Source organism: Choristoneura fumiferana, chromosome 13, assembly GCF_025370935.1.
Source record: "Choristoneura fumiferana chromosome 13, NRCan_CFum_1, whole genome shotgun sequence".
NCBI lineage: Eukaryota > Metazoa > Arthropoda > Insecta > Lepidoptera > Tortricidae > Choristoneura > Choristoneura fumiferana.
Genome location: NC_133484.1, coordinates 11,785,545 through 11,808,744, shown reverse-complemented (window position 1 = coordinate 11,808,744; position 23,200 = coordinate 11,785,545). Strand labels below are relative to the sequence as shown.

At 35.5% G+C, this 23,200-nt stretch overlaps 3 protein-coding genes across 6 annotated transcripts; 1 reads left to right on the top strand and 2 right to left on the bottom strand.

The window, feature by feature from the left end:
* Positions 1 to 2,219: 2,219 nt before the first annotated feature.
* LOC141434078 (protein N-lysine methyltransferase METTL21D-like) lies at positions 2,220 to 4,692 on the bottom strand. The gene is made up of 4 exons (XM_074096351.1): positions 4,535 to 4,692; positions 4,154 to 4,431; positions 3,864 to 4,059; positions 2,220 to 2,864 (listed from the first exon to the last, which is right to left on the bottom strand). Exons 2-4 carry the CDS (start codon positions 4,408 to 4,410, stop codon positions 2,628 to 2,630), a joined length of 690 nt encoding a protein of 229 aa, XP_073952452.1. The 5' UTR covers positions 4,411 to 4,431; positions 4,535 to 4,692; the 3' UTR covers positions 2,220 to 2,627.
* A 102-nt stretch (positions 4,693 to 4,794) lies between these two features.
* On the top strand, positions 4,795 to 11,546 carry ATP6AP2 (ATPase H(+)-transporting accessory protein 2). Of its 2 annotated transcripts, XM_074096346.1 has the most exons (9): positions 4,795 to 4,905; positions 4,990 to 5,120; positions 5,187 to 5,285; positions 5,369 to 5,512; positions 5,865 to 6,005; positions 7,545 to 7,674; positions 8,123 to 8,259; positions 10,259 to 10,360; positions 11,160 to 11,546. In XM_074096346.1, exons 1-9 carry the CDS (start codon positions 4,854 to 4,856, stop codon positions 11,334 to 11,336), a joined length of 1,113 nt encoding a protein of 370 aa, XP_073952447.1. In that variant the 5' UTR covers positions 4,795 to 4,853; the 3' UTR covers positions 11,337 to 11,546. The 2 variants fall into 2 exon arrangements, with proteins under 2 accessions (XP_073952447.1, XP_073952448.1); XM_074096347.1 differs by lacking the exon at positions 10,259 to 10,360.
* Positions 11,547 to 13,085: 1,539 nt separating this feature from the next.
* stck (LIM zinc finger domain containing stck) lies at positions 13,086 to 20,431 on the bottom strand. 3 transcript variants are annotated; one of them, XM_074096348.1, is made up of 9 exons: positions 20,205 to 20,431; positions 20,022 to 20,085; positions 18,742 to 18,855; positions 18,037 to 18,149; positions 17,171 to 17,363; positions 16,770 to 16,911; positions 15,644 to 15,760; positions 14,766 to 14,907; positions 13,086 to 14,295 (listed from the first exon to the last, which is right to left on the bottom strand). In XM_074096348.1, exons 2-9 carry the CDS (start codon positions 20,027 to 20,029, stop codon positions 14,105 to 14,107), a joined length of 1,020 nt encoding a protein of 339 aa, XP_073952449.1. In that variant the 5' UTR covers positions 20,030 to 20,085; positions 20,205 to 20,431; the 3' UTR covers positions 13,086 to 14,104. The 3 variants fall into 3 exon arrangements, with proteins under 3 accessions (XP_073952449.1, XP_073952450.1, XP_073952451.1); XM_074096349.1 differs by having other exon boundaries at positions 20,022 to 20,080; XM_074096350.1 differs by lacking the exon at positions 20,022 to 20,085.
* Positions 20,432 to 23,200: the final 2,769 nt, after the last annotated feature.

The following is a 23,200-nucleotide window of genomic DNA, read 5'->3' as shown; positions in this document are numbered from 1 at the left end:
AAATGCACTTTAGTGAAATAAAAGTTAATGCGGAGGAGAAATAATCTCAAACTCAACGCTATTAAACAACAAAACACCAAAAATACACGAAAATACAAACACAAATCTCGCGAAGGCGTCCGTTCCCACGCAGCAGATGAAGGTTTGTGGGTTGATATCCAGTCAGAATTATTTTTATATTATATATCTTAGTAGTTTATTTTATTCGCTTATTTATTTTTTCACAGCTTAAAATGTGAAGAATTGCAAGATTTGCTTTAATTTAAGTGACAGATCTTCTATAATACATTTCACCAATATGGCAACCAATAAAGGTTGGTACAAAAAAGACACTAGCTCCATACATTAGATTTTTGTATGGAGTTTCAACCCACTGCCGCAAACAAGTGCATTGACTTGACAGCTTGACTGGACTGACAGGGGTGACACTATTTACCGACACGGATAATACCGACATGGAAATACCGGCCCGATATTTCGTGTACACGCTCCATGGACGTACTACTAGGTATTATAATGGGATTATACGTCCATGACACGCCCATTTACGTGTCCAAACCAAACTAAGATATTCTGTGGGCGGGTCACAAACTATCATGTCGGTATTGTACACAGTCCTGCTGGACTGGATGGCTTTCAGAGGAGAGGAAGTAAATACAGGTATAGGCACAGATTACTATCATGTAGCTAGCTATGGGTATAGGTCTATGGTTTGATCAGCCAGCAGGGCTATTACGAGACTCTGAAACTCGAAGTTCGTATCGTACCGTCCCTCTCGTTCTCGTATTAAATAGCATAAGTGTCAGAGGGACCGCACGCCACGAACTTCGAGTTTCGTATTAGCCCTGCTGTTTGTATTTTTTTTTTTTTTTTATTGACTGGTTGGCAAACGAGCAAGTGGGTCTCCTGATGGTAAGAGATCTCCACCGCCCATAAACGTCTGCAACACCAGGGGTATTGCAGATGCGTTACCAACCTAGAGGCCTAAGATGGGATACCTCAAGTGCCAGTAATTTCAGTATACACACTCATCTATGGGACAGTCATATTTTTTTAAAGAAACAACAACAACAACATACATTACATGACAGATGGATGGAGGTAAGGTAATAAATAAAATATAATACAAACAAACAAGACAAATACGTTAATGTTTCATTAAAGTTGAATTAACTCTATTTTCATGTATGCATGACGTATCTTTCTCAAGACTCGACAACACGGACCAGCAATACTACTATCGAGCCAAAGTAAAGAAATAGTTCATAATGTCTATAAATATTTTGAAGAAGTAATAGCAAAGAACAAGAGTTCCATTGAGAATCCAGTAACAGTGGCTGCAACTGCTACAGGAATATCAATTTCAACTGTTAAAAAGTTGTTAGAGAAGGGAAGAAAGTTAAAATTGAAGGATAGAAGAGATTTTCAGTCTCCTGAGAAAAAACAATATAATAGGAAATGTAGGAAATCCATTGACGATTATGACCGGGAGTCAATAATGAGAATTATTCACAATCTCCGGAAAGTTCCGGTTCTTGCAAGTGCAAGGTGAGCACCTCTCTGAAGATACTCCATAAAAAGTTAATTGAAGATCTTGGTTATTCAGCCAGTAGTGTTACTTTTTTATTTGCTTGGTAGTTTGAGTGGAAAAATGTAGAAAATTATTGTAGTTCTGGTTGAAAAGCAACCATGCACAAAATAATTTGGACTGTTTGAATTACCTACTAATACTTAGGTAGTGTGTTACTTGTTTATTATATTACATATTGGTTGTTTTGGAAGTTTTCTATAGATCTGATTTGTTCTTTGTAAGTTTAATTTAATTGCGATTTTGTTATAGTATCAAAATAACTGTGCAGTCATTCTAAACAAATAAATAAATAATTTGTAATATTTATATTTTTAATTGAACTAATCCCATAACCAAAATAAAAAAAGCTAGGAACTTGTTTAAAAATTGATAGACCACATTGCACTTATTTGGCTGATGGTACCTGAAATAAATCACTAGTAAAAATGGCTTTATTAACGAAAACCTATTTTTAATATGTACCCAAATTAATGTTTGCGCAGCATGTGTGACATTTTCATTTATCAATTGTCAAGAAAACTGGTCAACAATTAAAAAAAAAGAGAACACAGTCAACATGTGCCTAATTGTGTCCTAAGTTTGTAGGATGTGCAATTTATGATAACTTGTAAAATTAAACAATATAATATTAAGACATCTGTTCAACAGAGTAACTTTTTATTAAATTTGTACATTTGAGGTAATAGATAAGTAAAAAATTGCTTGCTGTATTTTGAACTATGAAAATGCACTTAAATTTAAAATCATATGTAATAAATTATATTTACAAAAGTATTTATCTGTATCCATCTGTATTATGCCCTAGAAAATGCATGGATAGGTATTTCTAAGTTTTTTTTTTACAAATTAAGTACAATGCCATCAGCTTATTATTATTCCTAAGAGGCAATACAATATATATTTAAAAAGGAGAGTAGGTTATAAGGAGCTATATTACGACAAATAAAATACGGAGTAAAACCACATAAAACTTACAATAGTAAAAAATTATTGTCATAAAATGATTGCACCTCAGTAAGTATTCTTTAACTTAGGTCTAATAGCTTTTCTTTTTAATTCTTAATAGTAAAATATCAGAGCTCCTGTAATTTTTATGTTGCTCCTCCTCTGGAATCTGTTCCACTATGAAAAGATCAGTGAGTTTGTCATAAAATTTCTTCCACAATTTCTTTTGTATTTCAGAATCTCTGAGCTCTTGTGTTAAGTACATGGTAGGTTTCTTTGTAATGGTGTTGCTGAAGCATTGAAGTGTCTCTAACAGAGGATCTACTGCCTGAAAGAGAATATTAAATATTGAAGTAAAGCAGCGAAAAAAAACCGGCAAGAGCGTGTCGAACACGCCCTAATAGTAGCCATACGAAAAATTAACTCAAACCGTATTTTGTACGGAATATTCCTACTCTAAACTACTAATAATTCTCAAGAAAACTTAACCGTTATAGTTTTCCTTGTTAGTTAGATATTGTTCTGTGCTTACTACCATCCTGATTTTTTTTAAATTTTTCGAAAATTATCACTTTAAAGTTGAATATTTCGCAAACAAATCATTGAATCGAACAATCATCTTAGCAAACTCCTAATGGTTTTAAAAGACCTATCCAACAATACCTCACACAATAGGGTTGGATGAGAAAAAAAATATCACCCCACTATGTCTATGGGAGGTACCATAAAAAAATTTTTTTTCAAGCTTTTATTGTACCATTTTGTCGGCATAGTTTACATACATATCCATGCAAAATTACAGCTTTCTAGCATTGATAGTCCCTGAGCAAAGCCGCGGACGGACAGACAAGACACACAGACAGACAGACAGACAGACAGACAGACATGGCGAAACTATAAGGGGTCCGTTTTTGCCATTTTGGCTCCGGAAGCCTAAAAATGAGTACTTTCCATTTTGAAGAGATAAGATTTATCCGACTATTCCAGCAATTGTGATATGTATATCTTTATAATAAATAAATAAAAAATATAAATATTTGACAGATTTGAAATTCATATAGCTGGGGTGCAAATATTTAAGGTGTCGTCTTCTTTTTAATTCCTATAATTATTATTTTTACAACTCTTTATAGTCTCTGGATTAACCGAATTAATTTAATTCATTTAATTTAATGGAAGCATAAATATTGTAGTAAGTAACTTAAAATTTCCAGCCTAGCTAACACTAATATGTGTATGTACTATGTAAGTAATTTTGTATGTACAGAAATAAATATTTTTTATATTTTTTTCTATTGTCTATCTTTTGTGTTTAAACGGTGCTTACCTCTTCATAATAGACACAATCAGCAAGCACTATCATGTCGAATTCATCTTTATGTATCTGAGAGTTGTGATCGCCCCACACCAAGGCCTCTGCAATAGCATAGCCACCCATGCTGGATATCTTAGATTTGTTTTCCTTGATGTTCAACCTCAATAGAGGCAGTGCTTCAGGCAAGTCTGTAAGGGTGACTTGAGCACTGATAATGAAAAAAAAAACTTGAATAACATTGTCAACAATATTAACTACCGAATTGGATTAACGCCAATCACATTAAGTAATTAACTAATTACCCTAATGTCGCAGCTGTCAGACCAACCACCCCTAAGCCAGATCCAAGTTCCAATACTCTTGTTCCACTTAAAAAGTCTGCCTTATTTTGAGACATAGTCTCAAGGTACTTTGCCAATACCAAAGATGCATCCCACACAACACAGTTAACATCTCCCTCTATTTTTTGGAATATTTTCAATGTTTTTAAACACACTTCGATGTCAATTTCTCTAGGAAACAAATCATTGGATTGAAAACTTGATCTTCTGTGGGACATTTCTTAAGCAGCGACCAAAATCTGTAAAGATGAATTAAATTATGTATGGTAAATGAAATTGTTTTTAATCATTTAAGTCAATAATATGATTTTTAAGTAACGGTAATTTATTATCAAAACAAACCTCAACAATGACACGAAATATCAATAAACTTGACGACTGACAGTTATGAGGCAAGGTACAACACAAACACAAGTAAGTATTATGAAATGAAGAGAAGAGAAGAGTTTAGAGTAGGTAGTGCAATAAAAGTTTTCTATCTGTCATTGTTATTTGCTTGCTTATGGTCGATATCCGATATACAGCTTCTACCAACATAATCAACAAAAACATGAGGAAACAATATTTCACCTAGCAACATAAATAAAAATTTGTGTGGCAAGACTGAAATCATATGACAGTCCGCCCATAGCCAGTAGAATATTTTTTTTAGTCGAATAAAATGGCTGTGAAAATGGTCGTTTTCTGGTTCTCTCTTGTTTTATTAATAGTCGGTGAGTATAGAATTATACATTTCGTAGATCTATCATTTCTACAGCAGGTATGTTTATGTTGCTTGATATTAAATTTGATTCTAGGCTCCCAGGCCGCTGGGGAATTCGATGTGATTCACACCCCTCGATCCCTGAAGTTCACAGGAGCAAGCAGAACGCTCGAAAGCCTGCTGAAAGAAATATTCTCCGCTTCTCTAGGACTATCAGTAGAAGAGGTTTGTATATGCTCTCATGTAAGAAAGAAGATAGTGTGGAGATATCTAATTTTATAATCTTTATAGGATGCTGAGTGGGATGGACTTTCCATAATAGATCCCTTCACTACCCCTGAAGCAGTGGTTGAAATCTACATCGATGGAGTTTCCAGCCTTGGAAATTTGGTAAGTTTCAATTTTATTAAGGTCAAGTCTTTTCATACATGTGACTAACAAACAAGTTATAACCAATACTTTTTGTATTACAGGCAGGTCTCAAATCACATGCCTTCCCATTGGTTGTTGATGAGTATGAACCAGATACGTTTGAAGCAATTCAACACAGAATCAAGCAGCGCTTCAGCAATGGTGGCAATAAGCTTGTCAAAGTCAAGCTTTCGGACCCTAATGAGGTGTAGTATAAATACATTTTTTTTTGTTCTAGCTACATTATAATTTTAAAATTGTATAATGATTGAATAGATGTTTCACCAGCTCTTTTTTATAAGTAAAGCCTAAGACCTAGCTGCCAGCTAGTTCACATTTTTTATGGTTTATCCTTTTGTATGCTTTGGCCCAGATCAGTCCTAAATTTAAGGCTATGTTTTTGTATTTTTATCTTATCCATGTTAATAATATTATTTGAAACAAAGGGCTCAAACATAGGTTTTTTTTTCGCATATTAAGGGTCATTTTTGATACCAACATGGGCACTAATGGATTATATTTGTAACTTTTAAAAGTTAATTTTATTTGAATTTTCAGCTTGCATACTATGCTGATATCATTGGTGAAATTAAAACACCCAAGGTCAGCAAGCAGGCATACCAACACTTGAAGTACTCTGTAGAAGAAGACTACTCATTCCTGTATGAGCTTGAAACACTAAAAGCTATCACTGCCAAGGTAAATACTGTTGACGGTCACTGTACAGTTTTATATTTTATTTATTTTTATGAATTTAATTCTTATCAAGATCTAATCAGAAATCCTGGCTTTGATAAAAATATTTTTCCCAAATGATAAATTTCCCAACTGTTTCAATATGAAAAAACCTTTTTTTTTAAAACTGATATATTCAGGATATATTTTAGGACTATCCTGTAGAACCATATAATGGGTTAGGTTAGTTTTATAACTAGACCCCGCTATCAGAGGTGCAATTTGGTAGCTGTCAAGTTTTAGGGATGGTTAAAAAATACTTTAAAATACTAACTAAATACTAAAACGACTACTATTAAACATGTTTATTTTGTAAAACAGGAATATGTTTTTACAAAATGAATATGTATTAAAATATTTAAGTGAAAAAAAAATAACCAACCAACCAATCTTAGCTCTATTAATTTTTAGAAATATACTATATTTTTATAAAAAATTAGTAATATATTAAGACATTAAAAATAAATTTTGAAATATATTACTATATTTTTAATAAAAAAAATAGTAATAATATTACAAGACATATTTCTAAAAATGTATATTGTTTTTTTTTTTAAATGTATATCCTGCTAAGTCCTCTCATACTTTATAAGGGACAAATTAACACTAAGAATAACAGCCAAGTGTACTTTATAAAGTACAAATTGTTTATTGAATAAAGAATTTTAAGAATTTTGAAATAATATCCAAAATAACACAGCAGGTCAACCACGTCTAGGTCTTCAGCACTAAGTTTGTTAAAAAATGTCAGACTCAGGAAGTTAAAAATTAAAAATATATTATTCATTTTGTTATTAGTCCTGTTTTACAAAATAAACATGTTTAATTAAAGTCTTAGATTGTCATTATCTCATTATGGTAAAGAAAAATTATCAACATTTTGTTATTATTTTTATATTTATATTTTAGATAGGTACCAAATTGCACCTCCAATAGCCAGGTCTATTTATAACATTTCTGAAGTAGGTACTTACAGTGTAAAAGAAAATTATTCATCTATATACATAAATCAGTTGGGAAATGAATCATTTGGGAAAAATCTTTTTGCCAAAAAATTAGAGAACCATCTGATCATGGAAAAACAAGTTTTAAAAATTTAAAGTTTAAATGAAGAGTTACTTTATATGAGACTGGTTAACAATAAATAAATAAATATAAATAAATATTTTTTGCAGGGACGACCTTGAGCTCTGCTTTACATTTTTTTTTGTGGTGTTTTTGTAGACACCACATGTACACACACTGATGTTAAATATTTGTTATGGTCATACAAAGTCAATTCAAAACGGGACTGACACAAATTGCCAATAACATAATATAAAACTAAACTTTTCCATGACTAAACTTTACCATTTTCCTATCCTCTTCTCATTTTCATTTGATAGAAAAAAATTATGATAGTGATTGTAATTCTGTGTGCACATGATGATAATCCACCTATCATAAGTATTTTGTAATTGCAAGTTGAAAATATTAAATACGTATTTTTTTACTTTACTTCAGGTCAAGTCTGGTGTCATCTCGGCTGACAATATTATTGACTTCTACAACTTCCGTTTACAATCACTCCATGCTTTGTCTGACTTCCATGGCCCCAACTCTCTGCAAGTAAAAGAGGCAAAGAAGCTCTTAGGTAAGTATTTTTTTTCCATGTTCAAAAAGGATACAAACATAACAAGATTAGTAATGGGGAATGGATGAAAATTTTAGAAACGCTTGAAACTTTTTTTATTGATAGGAATAACCTTTATAATTAAAAAAAAAAAATCAGATTTTTAAGTACCATCAATTAATTTAAAAAAGTTAGAGTTTTCTTTACCGACAAATTCGATAGTCCGGCCGGTTACGGGTTGTTCCATAGCCCTGAACAAAAAAACTTTAAAAAAGAATTTATGTGTCTTTGACTCATTCGTTTTGACAGGTGACTCTTTACCGGCCTGGATAATACCAACTTGGAAATACCAACCCTGTTTTTCATGTACACACCCATAGAAGCTCAAGTCAGTTTCTATGGGCGTGTACATGAAAAACAGGGTCAAAAGAAACGAGTCAAAGACAGCTTTTTTTTTTTTTTTTTTTAGGTCAGGCCATTGGGGACCTTAGCCTGGCCTTTGTGAAAGCCTACGATGGATCAGTTCTCGTGACCACCGTCACCACCGATGTCGCCCACACTCGCCGTACTGTCCGCGAAGCTCCCGCACCAGAAACCTCCACCTTGGTAAGATAGTATTATACCTATAACCAACAGCTTTTTTTGCAGTTTCACTCTAGTGGAAAGAACCAAAAATACTAGCACCCACTTTTTCATTCAATCATCAAAAGGGCCATTTCATAAAACGTTGTACACACCGAAAAATCATGGGTTCAAAATCAATCTCACTGTAAATTAATTTAAATAATATTTACGTATGCCCTGATATATAAATTTATACAAAACGTAATTTATATCTTTAAATAGTTATTTGGAATGGATTAAAAAAATATTTTCCAAAGTAGGAGAGATGCAAGCGCTCCATTCCGTGACCAACTTGTCACAGTGATAAAAAATAAAATAATAGGATTACAATTTTCTAATTAATTTATAAACATTGCTGATAGAGTAAATTACTGAATTACATTCTTAGTTGGACATCGACTACTTATACTTCCATTACGTTACTATTAGGATCAAATTAATCAAACTTTTCTTCACAAACAATTATTAAACAGGTTTATCTAATGAGATCAATTATTGTTAAAATAACAAAACCCAACAGCATTTTATCAAATAATCAAAAAGTAGCTTAATTAACAAAGTATATTATATTTTTGCCTATAAAAATATTTCTTGTGTGGGACAGTCACGGAAAGAAATATATTGGTAACGGAATAAATTCTAAAGTCTCCTTCACAAAAATGACACAAACCTTACTAAAATGTATTGTATTTAAGAACATTTTACTTGGAAAGTTTTCATAAAATTAAGCGGCGTACTAATATCAGCAAGATTATTAAAATTACGTCCATAATTTTTAAAAATATAAAAAATCTAAAAATCCATGGCCACGTTGATGCTGCTAGCGAAATTAATTTACTTCTTGTCAAGAAGCAATCCACGTCTGCGCAAATAATCATTTAGGGGCCCTAAAAAAACGTTTAACTTCATTCGTGGCTATTAAATTAAACTAGCACAAAACAATGAATACCAAATTTTTTTCAACTAAATTATTAAAACCACCATTTTGTATGCCGCTTTATACTCCTATTCCGTTACTTTTTTCGTTCCACTTCTACGAAACTGGCGTTTGGGTTTCAGAATGGAAGTAACGGAGCACTACTTGTGGTTGGTTTTAATTAAATATTAAATTAAATAAACTTTAAACCAAGTTCAAAGAGCGAAAATTTACTTTTTGAATACATAATTGATACACTAATAAATATATACAAATGATTTATTATAAGTTTACCAGAAATTTGGTTTCGGATTGTGGAATCACAAAATGTTACCGCAGCGAACGTCGTGCAACGATGAGTCCCTGTCGGCAATTGGCCAACGGAACAAGGCGGTTATTTATTTATTTTTGCTTAGTGTAGCCAGATTGAATAATATGCCAACAAATAGTGGAAATAATATTTACAGTTTATGCCCAAATAGCGGTTTCGGAATGGAAAATTCCACAAAGTTCAATTTACGTCTCAGAATAATTTTATTAATTTAAAATACTTGTAATGGTTTTAAATGGAAAATGTTCAAAGAATATCATTAAATATATATCAAACTATGAATAGTTGCTCATCGTTGATTTTTAGGAACGCCATTTTTGAAAAAACTGCCTTAGTTTTGTAGAGCAATCGACGTGGGACAGGGAAATTTAGTACTTTTTTTAACAAAAAATATTTTTTATAAAATTTTCTATTATACTTGATAGAAAAAAGAAAATACTAAGTTGTAGAAAACGAAATGTAGATTTAGGAGCAATATTTTCTTTACTAACTTAGGTTCCCCTTATACATGAAAAATAATGTTAAAAGTATGGGACAACCCAAAAACGCTGTGTACAACTTTTTATGAAACGGCCCAAAAACATTATTGAAAACTTGAAAATTTGCATCTTGGTCATTTATTTTTTTGGAAAAACAAATAGTCACAGGGTTCACTTTTAAATACCCTATTAAGATGTTTAGCGATTGTAAGAACCTTAACATTTACTTTTGTGAAAGTCTATTGTTATCTAAAGGTGCAAACGACAGTAGCTGCACCTTCAATTCCTGATGACATAATACCAGAAACAAGTGACTTTATTGCAAGAACCAATTCTTCTGGAGACGGCGGGAATAGTGTAAGATGTACTTTACGATACAGTAGTGGTCACATACTTTGTTTAAAATTTAACTATGTATCATAGAGTTAAAAGAAGTTGGTTAATTGGATTTTCAAAATGGCTCATCGTCTGCACACAGTGTGTATATTGTGTACAGACTTTGATGTCTGCATACATCTGTTATAACATTGTATGTCGATATTAATACCGACACTGTTTGCCCAATCACCAAATTTAGCGGGCAATCGGCAGACATTAAAACCCTCTCGACAGATGCACTAGCATACCTTAAGTCTAACCTATTAAATATTTAGTTGAAGTAGAGAACCAGAAGCCATACGATAAATAAATAAATAATAATAAGTATTCATTAAGTATGTTATATTATGTAGTCAGTCACTTAAATTTACTACTGTATTGTACTTTGTATGTTGAAGTAGCTTAGATATCTTAAAAAGGTTGCTAAGTAGATTGTACTGATATTAAAAATGCGAAAATTTGTGCCCTTATATACGTTTGTTACTCATTCACACTGAAACAACTGGATTGATTTGGCCTTTTAAACGTTTACAACGTTGCGCGGACGCTCGCGGTTTTATTCACCATCTCTTTCTCTCATATATGTTAAAAGTAAGAAATTTTAAAAACAATTGTGATAATTAGTGTGTTAGACAATATTGTCTCTGGACTAGAGCATACAACATTTTATCCCTTACTATTGCATAGAACCCGCGGGATGGCGATAAAGGAATTGCAGAGTGATTGGCTAGTGATATGTAACAAGTAATAATACTAATAATGTGACATGTGATTTCAGACCACAGAGGATTCATACTCAGGCGACTACGCAGCCATCTTCAACATCATCCTGTGGTTCTCAGTTGTGTTCGCATTCGCTCTGGTCGCCATTGTCTACGCCATCATGGATATGGACCCTGGCAGGGACTCCATCATCTATCGCATGACCAGCACTAGGATGAAGAAGGACAACTAAACTATCCTGTGGTTGTAGCGTTCCTTCCATATATTGTTGGTAGTTCAGTGCACTAAAAATGTCGTCCTATCTTATTGCACCTGCCTATCCTTCAGATCTTTGCGGCAGGTCGCTCAAGTCATCTTGTTTCTTCGCAAATAATTGTTATTTGTACAAATAAGTGTAACTTAGTGTTATAATAGTTTTAAAAGTAAAATGTTAAAAATGGGACTTTATTATTTATTTGCGATATCTTGTATATAGAAATGCCCTATGAACGCGTTGGTGGCACAAGAAGTGCAATATTTATGTGGATTAACCATGTCGTTGTCGCTTGAAATTATGAAATTTTTTCCTATTTGATTATTCAATATTTTTAAATTCAAATCAGTAAAATCGTTTAAACAGTATTAATAAGAAGCGCAATATAATGTATGTTTGCAGCGCTGTTCACTGTGTTCTTAATTAAAATAATAAATACATTCCTCCAAAATTTGTTTTCTTTTCGCCATAGATTTGGTGAAGCATAAAACAGTAAAACAGCAAATATGTATATTAATAGATTATTATGTATTTCTTTTTCTCAAGTAAATATAGAGTTAATTGATTGAAAATGTATTGCTAATACTTTACTATCATATTAATATTATAAATTGATTTAATTTCAAATATAATGCATTTTGGTAGTACAAAATATAGTTTTATTAATAATATTTGCATTAATTATTATAAATATAAAGGCACATTATAAATTAATTTCATTGCGTTATAATTTTAAGCATAACAACAACTTAAAAGTAATATTACACAATTACAAGTCACCGCACCACAGCACATAACTTAAATAATTATTACAAAAAGTAAACTTATATAACTTAACTATACTCAGCGGCACAAAATTAGGCCCACCCTTCATACAAAATTACTAGTGTCCGACCGAAACACGATTTTAAGCCGAAACCGAAACCGAATATTCGGTTTTTTCTGATTTCGGCCGAAACCGAAACCGAAATTTTTGAAGACTTATCAAAATATTCAAAATTACTGTACAACTCATAAGTAAAAGGTTATTGCAAGGATTTCTTATATGAGAACAGTTACTTTTTTTGTTAAACAAAATAAAAAACGTTTATTTTTAATGAAAATAGATATAATTAGAGGTAAATTATGAAATTTTAAACCAAATAAGTAAAATCAAATCTTTAAACTTTTAAATAATGTTACCTAATTAATATAATACCTGGACAAAGTCAATTGCAAGATAAATCACAGCTTAAACATAAATCAACTTTTACACAAATTATAGTATTATCACTGTAATCAGAGATCTTTAAACAAAGTTTTAGAATAATACCTCGTGTGACAAAGTCAAACATTGCAAGAGAAATGACAGCATGCATACTACTGTCGCTGGTCCCGGCTGGGACGTCCGCCGATGCACCCGGCCGAGCGCGCCCGAATTAAGCCGAGCGCTCCCGATGCGAGAGCCGCGAGAGGCCGCGAAGCAATTTCGGCCGCATTCTGGCCGAAACCGAAACCAAAACTTTGGTCGGACACTAAAAATTACCGATTCTGCAAACATTTGAGGGCCAGATTTTTTGCAGCTCAGTATACAGGATGGCCCATTTATATCGGTCAGTATGGAAAAGTCTGAAACTATACGACATACGAAAATTTCTTCTTAGGAACCATGACATCGATTTTAATAACAAGAAAAACTGCATTCATGCATTTAAAAAAACCTGTACTCAGCTCGGGAATCGAACCCTATATATTATTTCTATTTCTATATCGATTGCGTACGTCTGAAAATCGATGTCATGGTTCCTAAGAAGAAATTTTCGTATGTCGTATAGTTTCAGACTTTCCCATACTGACCGATATAAATGGGCCATCCTGTATATTCAATTAGTTATTTAGAGTTAGGGTGAACTTTTCTGGGCCACCTGACTTAATTCTACAGAAAACTACGGAATTGTACTTTCTCAAATTTAAGAACATTCAATTAGTTATTTTTAAGAATTATGATTTATTTTATTATTTTAAAATAACTTAAGAGTAAAAGTAGAGTATATAAGAATATGACACAAGAGAACAGATTTTAAAGCGAAACTGGTTTCCGCTTTAGCACTTAACATTTTTGAATCCCATCGCTTCTTCACGTAGGTATTAAATTTGTGGGTACCTAATCTTTAGCAACACATTCATGGATTTGATGGATAATGATGTTCGACCAAGTTTTTAAAATTTATTCCTATTGTAAATTAAAAATTAAACTTACAATCATAAGTCAGTGTGCGCCCCTTTGTAAACGCACTGTCGCACTCAACTCACCCTTGATTGAAAAAGGTCATCCGCGCAGACCGGATCCAGTCGGACGGATCGGTCCCGGCTTACAATTGTAAGTAAAACCTTTAAAAAAGATCCTGCATTCTAGTCTCATTGGCCTCAACTCAATAATAATCAGAGGCGTTTTTAAAGATTTGGCGCCCCGGGCCAGTTAGTTATGTCGTCCCATTAAATGATGATTAAGTTTTTCATTTAAGGGAAAATAAACCTGCAATAGGTGCCTTCACCGCCCTTTGCAGCTCGCCGCCTCGGGCCATGACCCCCTTGGTCCTAGGGTAAATACGCCACTGATAATAATTATAAAAAAAAAAATAGAAACAGCCTTAAACTTCGCTTTGATCCGTGCTCGTATACCAAAGGTATCATGTTCTGACAAGAGTTCAAATTAATATCAAATGTTGAATTGAATGTACGTGAAGACAATATCGACAGTCCCGTCACTAGCGTCGGAGCGTGTAGTGATGCGCGCGTCGCAAGCGCCGGCGCAGCTCGGACGGCAGTTTCTCGTAGCAGCGGCGGCAAGCCGGCCGCTCGTCGTATTCGTAGAACTTGCTGCGAGTGCTGAGCGGCGCGTCGCATAGGGCGCACGCGAAATGGTGCACGCACCACGCCTTGTTTAGCGCCGTGAATACTGTCGACGAAATATGGTTGATAATAGGCTAGTTTTTATGCAAAATCTACTTAGTCCTATTAGATTATTACAATATATTGGACCCGTATTTTTTCTTTTTTCAATTAAACAAAAAAATATTAAAAATTAGCTAGTTGACGTCACGACTTCCCACGCCCGAATTTTGACTTCATCTTTGTCTATTTTGTTTGATTCATCATCATATCAGCCGTAGGACGCAGGACTGCTACCCGATGAGGGCTAAAAAACAGACGAAATATCGCTAGATGGCGTTAGTATCGTGAGGTTTTTTGACGTCACGGTCCTGCTTGCGATTGGCTAATAACTAAATGAGCCAATTGCAAGCAAGACCGTAACGTCAAAAAACCTCACGATACTAACGCCATCTAGCGATATTTCGCCTGTCTTTTAGCCCTTATTGTCCCGTGACAGGTATTTACTAATTCAATATTTTCTATATGAAAACTTACCATCACCAGCAATGACTTGATTGCAGACGTAGCAAAGGTTCCCGAACAGCTGGTGGTAATGTTGCTCGCAGTAGGCCAAGCCTTTCTTCTCATAGTGCCGATGCCCGTGGAACGGCTTCTCGCATTTAGCGCAAACAAAGTGCTGGAACAAATGGCATATGAAAAATTACCGTGTGATTAAGGTTAAGGTCACCCCAAACCTATCTTCCCGTCGGTAAACGTCGTCGTTTCGCTCTTATTGCGTGGAAATAAAGAGTTTTTTGATTGGCTAAATCGTGTATGTGTCGACGTGTTCTAGTAATGGCAATAAAAAAACGTGTTTTTTAGTACGAGTACGAAACCCTTGTTGTACAATATCAACTCGCTGGTTGTGTTATTTCAAGCTCGAACTTCGAAATTGCACGTAAGCCCGAGATTTCTGTATAAGTACAATCAGCAACAGAAGTGGATGAGCGGTTACGGTGCTCAAAATAACCTACACACGACTCTACTGCCAAGGTAAATATATGTTGGGCGAAATGCATGCTGGACGAAATGAGGATTTAAAAACCTATTGGCGGTTTGGATCAACAGCTAATAAACCGACGTGAGCAGGATAACGTGAGGATAACTCTACACCCCCCATTAATTGATAATGGATCAGTCACCATCATATTTAAGTAAAACCTCCACACCTCTAATTGCAGAGTGACAATGCACTTAGTAAATAAAGAAATACTTTTTGGTGCATCATTAAAAAAAAACTCACTTAATACTTACTGGTAAGCCTTAACTAACTTCGGTAGGGTTTGTCACGTCTCCCGAATCAACCTGTAGAATTCAGCTATCGTCATCTCACGGAAACGGAATGTTAGCCGGAATAATATTAGGTCGTTTACCTCAACGTGCCAGTGTTTTCCGAGCGCAGTGACAATCCTCTCCTCGATGGGGCGACGGCAAGCGCCGCAGATCGGAATCCCCATCTTGTCATGGCATCGCAGGCAAAACAGGTTGTTCTAAACATAGAGATAATAATTTTAAGGTTAATGTACAATGAAACAAGCAATTAGGTAACAAAAAGTTGATTCAGTGATATAAGTTAAAAGCGTGCTATAGAGATCCTTGGGAATCATTATTAATAGTACATTGTGTCTTAAGGGCGGTAAACAAGGAATTACGAACGAGAGTCTATTAGAAGCCCGAAGTCGAAGACTGAGGGCTTTAATGAGTCGATGTTCGTAATTCTAGTACCGCCCGTGCGACATACAATGTTTTTCATCACATTTGCGAGTAAAATTGTATATTTGTAAAAGAAAAACTAATATTTTTTCAAAAATTGCCGACTACGCTCTTGGCAGCGCCAGCCTCCGCGCCGCCCCACCCCACGCAGCATGTGCCCGACCTGCGCGCGCCGCGCTCCTGCAGGCGCTGCAGCACGCCATGCAGTATCACACTCATTTACCGACCTTGGGCTTCAAGACAACAAAATTAGTACGGGCAATGACTCATTTACCGACCACGGGTTTCATATGAGAAGCACATTAAGGTCGAGGGTTTTATTTGGGGGGTTGCAACCAAGGTAGCCTGCATGTTACGACACTGTTTACGAGCAAGTGTGATGAAAAAGTAAAGAACACGACCATAATATGTCGCGCGAAGTGTTTAGTGTGATGTGGTGTGTTTAGTCTTGTGCGATGTTGAAAAGAAAGAAAGAAATCATTTCGTGACAAAGTACGAAATAACAAAAATAAATTAATATTTAAAAAAAAAATATGTCACGAAATGGTCCCGAATCAGCAAAATTGCCGGTCTTCAGATAGGGAAGAGGACCTTTAGACGTAGTTAGAATTTTCAGCATCCCACGGCGCCTCCCAGCCCCGGCAAGAGAGCAACGTCAGAGTGATTTTAATGGGTATACCCCCAACTCGGAGAAGACGAGGATGAGTTCCACATAACCAGCTGGGCTTCTGCAGGGGTCAGGTACCCGTAAAGGGTTACCACTTTGTAAAAAAAAAAAAAACTCACCACGTCCGTAGCAGCGTAACCTGGTCTGTTCTTGACCTCTCGCGCGGTATGGTCCAGCTCTACGCCGCAAGTGGCGCACGTGAAATGGTACCCGTGCCACACCTCGCCGCGGTAGCGAAGCGGCTCGCCGTCGATCACGCCGCTGTTAAAAAACAAGGTGTACGTGAACGTGTGACGGAGGATAGATGATGTCTGCTACTCAGTGCAGTGTAGTCTCTAGTTTTTGTTTCGAGGGTGATCCTGACTGTACAACAAATAAACAGTATGGTTTTATGACGACATTCAGAATCTTGGACAGTTTTCCTTGTTGACGTATTTCACATTGGCTTTATTGGCCGTTTAATTTCAAATTGTCAATTTTCCATTTGTACTCAATGACAGTAAGTCAGCGGGACACTTACTGGCACTTATGGCACATGTAGTTCTGTAGCCCGTCGGCCTTGATACGCGCGTTGCAGGCGTGGCAGAGCGCGCGGCCGGCGTGCTTGATGAAGCCCGCGTCAGCCAGCTCCGAGCTGCACTCCTCGCAGCGGAAGCAGGCCGGGTGCCAGTTAGCGTTCATGGCCTTGATGACGCGGCCGATTACGAACTCGCCTGGGGACAGCATCATATGCAACACAGTTTGGTTTCAGTATTACTTAGGCTCATTTTTGAAAGCGCGTGTACGCGCGTACAAGTACGGTTTTGTTTTCTTCGAGCGTTGGACATGCAAGAAAGAGAGCGTACACGGTCTTTTCATCACACTTGCTCGTAAACAGTAACAGTAAACGTGCAGGCTACCTTGGTTGCATCCCCCCAAACTAAACCCTCGACCTTTATGTGCTTGTCATGAAACCCGTGGTCGGTAAATGAGTTTGTTACTGCATGGCGTGCTGGTCGGGCACATGCTGAGGGGGGGGGGGCGGGAGCTGGCGCTGCCAAGAGCGCAGTCAGCGGTATCGGCAATTTATGAAAAAATATTAGTTTTTCTTTTACAAATACACAATTTTACTCGCAAATGTGATAAAAAAACATTGTATGTCGCACGGGCGGTACTAGAATTACGAACATCGACTCATTAAAGCCCTCAGTATTCGACTTTGGGCTTCTAATAGACTCTCGTGCGTAATTCCTTATTTACCGCCCTTAAGACACTATTTTGACATAAGCCCGCGCGTATGTATACGCGCAGAATAAACGCTAGTCTGAAGCCACCCTTACTTTTTCATTATCTTATGCATGTCCCAGTGTGCACAGGCTTCCGTTTAGAATTTCTCTTTTCACTTACCGCATTTACCGCAGCACGGTGCAAACAGCACTTGGAAGTCCTGTTCGCAATACTTGCGGCCTTCAAACTCGTAGAACACCCCATCAGGAAACATACGGAAGCATTGAGCGCACCTAAAACATTATTAATTTTCTGAGCTCCACTAACTAAGAGTTCAAATAGATGCTAATTAAATTAACATCAGTTAAACCCGCTTTTGTAAAAATTTAGGACGTGATATTTACGGCCTAGCCTAGTTGGCGCAGGTGCACGGACGGAGCGGGCGCACGCCGCGGGCGCGGGTACAGGTAAAATCCGTCGCACGCGTGGCGTGCAGTTAGCGCTGCTCATACTATTTTTCAATAGGCGTCCACCCGCTCCATGCAAACCGCGTCAGTGAATGAATACACACACAGCTACAACATGTTATGTAACAATAGCAGGATTTTGACATTTACTCATTCATTTAATTTCATTTATTCTCCTTTTGTGCAATCAGTTATTTTTGTAGCTGTTTGTGTAATCATTCAATCAACTCTGGTAGCACTATCTAATGATTAGACATACACATTTAAAAAACAGATCTCTCCTTCTGGTGGCAGTACAATAAAAACAACAGTTCTACTTTGAATGGCTTTATGAAGCTAAAAGTATTATCCCAGACCTCCTTGTGCCAGATTCAGTTCATTCAGTTTCTGTAATGTTTATAAATCTATGTATACTCACACAAAGCAATTGGTGTGCCACAGCTCTCCATTTGAATTTACAATCTTTTCATTGGCCTCAAATCCATCACCGCAACGGGTACAATACATATTCTCCAATGACATGGTTGCGATTCTGTAAAAATATTGTAAAGAAATCACCTATATTTTAAGTTTGTCAATTGTGTTTTGTTCCTTTTCTTTAGTACATACAATTAAGAGTTTACATACATACATATACATACATACTATATTCGGAATATAGTATTCCCCTCATCCTGGGCGGGGTGGGGCTGTAGCTTCCAAGCCACCTAGTATGGATAGGGAACTTCACACACATTGAATTGATTTGCAGGTTTGTCCAGGTTTCCTCGCAATGTTGTTGTACCACAAAGCTCACAAGAATTGCTGATTTAAAAGTATTTGATAACAAGAATGGTGTTGTGTTAAGTATTGGTAGTAGCAGGTTGTTTTTCTCAATGCAATGGACACTGTACCTTTTTGAAAGGTGGTGTTAGGTACAGGTTGATTCACAAGAGCTGGCATGAATGGATTGAATGAGTGAATGAAAGTATCTGTGTGTTACCTATTTGAATACACTTCATACAAATGTAAAAAATGTCATGCATCTGTCATTCTCTGACATTAAGTACTTTGGTTCAATCCATTTGTGCCAGCTCTTGTGAATCGACCTGTAGCTCTGCATCAAATTGCAATTGCTAGAAATATGATATAATACATTATTATAAATTTGTATGTTCTTATTACAATTATTCAATATAAATTTACTATCTGTTGCACCAAGTAAAATTTGATTGCAACTGGATAATTTATTAATCAATAATCACCTACACCAGTGATTTAACATAAAAAATTACAAATATGACTACAACATTAATCAGCAGGAAAATGTATATTTTGAGATTCCTTCCTGTAACAGGAAAATGATGTCAAGCCAGTTGTTGAATTAATAGCATACTAAATTAAGGTCAATTAAAATATTTTAGGCTTATTCAAATTTCTTAATATTAAGCTATTTTAATTTTAATGTTACTTGTTGTGTTACAATGTTTGATGGTTAGATATGTGGAAATATAATAAATATCGAAGGGGAACATGGGGCTTTCGTATTCTTTTAAATTATTAGGTACCATGAAAATGTTTTAATGATTGTTATTGAATTTAGCAAAAAGGTGGTATAAGTGGGTTTAACCATTGATACCATGTGTAGTAGCCGTGCTAATGGTTATGTAGGTGCTAGTTACCATAAAAACCACTCCCACATAAGCAGGTGGTGCTTACCCTGGCATTTTAACCACTAATTGTTTACTAAAAACAAAATCAAAGACGTCGCTGGCTTACTACTCTGTCAAAAAGAAGAAATTTGTTCATCAATAAGCCTCAAATACAGAGATTTAATGAAGAACTCCTTAAAAGACACCGTAATGATGTAATGCAAACAAAAATAGCTCACGAAGTACTTACACACTGTTAAGAAATGGATAAAGAACAGTTAATGCACTTTAAGCACAATTTAATTTTAACTTATAGAACTTTAATATTTTTAATATCACTCCTTGCGATTTAGAAGTAGACAACTATTAATTACTTAAAGTTTTTCCAGGTGAAGTTATGGCAAGCAAATCAAGGCTAAACGGAACAGCACGGAACAGACAGAGAGAGAGACGATGCAGTGCGCGAGCGATGATGGATAATGGATGGATGACACATGATGACAGGCCACAGATATGTGTATGGATATGGGTGAAGAAATAATTTCTTTATATCTATCTACTAGAGTGAAATCAAGTTAGCCAATATTAGTGTCCATTCTATTTTGAGGTAAAGCCGCTCTCACATTAACAGGTAATTTCTTAAATTCAGTGGCGTCGAATTATTCATAACAAAATCACTATACTGAAACTAAAAAAAGACCATTCCTCTTCCACAATGTTAGTGTGTATTGAATATCAATTCTGAGGGGCTACTAATGGGCTACCACTTACGAAATTCGAAGTTCGTATCGTGCCATCCCTCTCACTCTCGTGATTGATAATATTAGGGACTGGCGGGCTACTCCGAAATTCGAAACTCGAAGTTCGTGTCGTGCGGTCTCTCTGACACTTATACTATTTAATACGAGAGCGAGAGAGACCGCAAGACACGAACTTCGAGTTTCGAGTTTCGGAGTAGCCCTACTGGACTGCAAGACACGAAGTTCGAATTTTGCATCTCATAGTATAGGGCCAATGGGCCTATTAATATCTCATATAAAAATTATTAAAAGTTTTTTTGCGAACTTCTTTCCGCTGACGTTCGTGTCGTCATAGTGTGTTGTATGTATGTTGTATGTTTTTAAAAGTAGCTCTGCCGCACTGCGGGGCTACTCCGAAATTCTAAATAAAAGTTCGTGTCGTTCCGTCCTTCTGACACTCACGAGAGTGAAAGGGACGGTACGATACGAACTTCGATTTTCGAATTTCGGTGAAGGCCCTCTGTCCTGCAGCATGAAATTAAAAAAACTGTCATCTGTCCTGTCAGTTGGGTGACACTATTTACCGGACGTACAATACTAAGCTACATATTAGTAATCTGTTGTAATCTGTGGGAAATTCACGGAATGAAAATGAAATAAAAAAAGGACTATCAGTGGGTTGAAACTCCATACAAAAAATCTAATGTATGGAGCTAGTGACTTTTTTGTACCAACCTCTCCAAAATAACTTATTGGTTGCCATATTTATGAAATGATCTGTGTTTAGAAGATTTCACTTAAATTATAATATTTGCAATTCTTCACATTTTAAGCTGTGAAAAAAAAAAAATAAGCGGAAAAAATATTAAGTACTAAGATAAATAATACAATATAAAAATAATTCTGACTGGATATCCTTTTTTATTTAAGTAAATGAAATAATTTTAGTTCTATTTTTCAATTTTATATGGCAACCCACAAACCTTCATCTGCTGCGTGGGAACGGACGCCTTCGCGAGATTTTGTGTTTGTATTTTCGTGTATTTTGGTGTTTTGTTTTGTTAATAGCGTTGAGTTTGAGATTATTTCTCCTCCGCATTAACTTTTCTTTCACTAAAGTGCATTTATTCGAGACAGGACTCTAGTTTTTACCGTAATTTTCACGGCTGTCCTTTACTAAGAAACCATTCAACATAAGGAGATGCGAAATTTGTGGTATTCAAGAAAAACATTGTGAAAACAAAATGTTCTTTGCTAGATTTCCTCTAAGTGAACATGTGTAAGTAAAGTTACTGATAAATCTGATAATAGGTGTTGAGGTTATATTTGGCTGGCCGACGTCAATTCGTATTATATAGTATCACGACAATTAAATTTTATTTCAGTTGTAAGCAGTGGGTGAAAGTAGTTGGCAACGAGATTTCACAAAATCGAAAACCCGGCTGAAGAAGAAAGCCATACCAAAATTGGGACTTCCCGTGCCACCTCTTTCTGAAGAAATTCTTGAAGGGTTTCCCCTAAAGATGGCAAGAACAGCCAAGGTAAACACTTTATTTTATTTTCAATTATCTCTATTGCAACTTGACTTACTGCATCTTATAATAATAATAATAAAATAATAAAAGATATTGATTTAATAGTTTGTTTACAAATTCTACATAGGTACATAACAAATAATAAGTACAATCAAACTATCAAAAGGGAAAGCGACTCAGCTTATGCCTGCACCTTGCAGAACAAAGTCCCTTGGCTGACAGGCGCTGTTTTTCAGTCGCCCCCATAAACCATAACCCTAATAAATACCATCAATACACATGCACATATTTTTTTTACATACAATATATGTTATAAATTAATTTGCTTCGTCATCAATAATAATGCTAGGTATTTTGAGTGTATAGTATAGTTGCCGGTCAGAGCATTAGTAATAGACAGAAAAATTGGCTATACACACTAATTATATTTCACCTGTATAAGTTAGTGGAAGCTTCTGGCTAAATTAAACTTTGTTTCAGGTTCAGCTTTGGAGTTGCCCAGTGTGGAATATTTACATGCACAGCCTTCTACAAGTGGTGCGCAGTGTAAAACTGACAATACAACAGGTAAGCTATCACTGATAAAAATCTATACCTTATAGCATAATTTAGAATTTTAGAGTTGATCTGATGATAAAGCTAGCGGGTGACCATAGGAACACTGTGATAAACAACACAACTGCATCGAGTTTGGACTCGTTTGTCGTCTTGACGAGTACTTTGGTAACCAGGGGCATATAGTACAGTCAGCAAAAAAAAAACTTATATTAGAAGAATTTTCAGAAAAACTTTTATTGAACTGTTTACGGAACCTTTCATGTACGAGTCCAACTCGCACTTGACCATTTTTTCTGTATTGTCTGTGTTTATGGTACACTTCATGTAATAACACTCCTCTTTTTGCGTTAGGGGTTAAAAATAGGTTGAGCTGCTTAGTAGTTAGAGGAGATAGAAATGGATATGCATACATA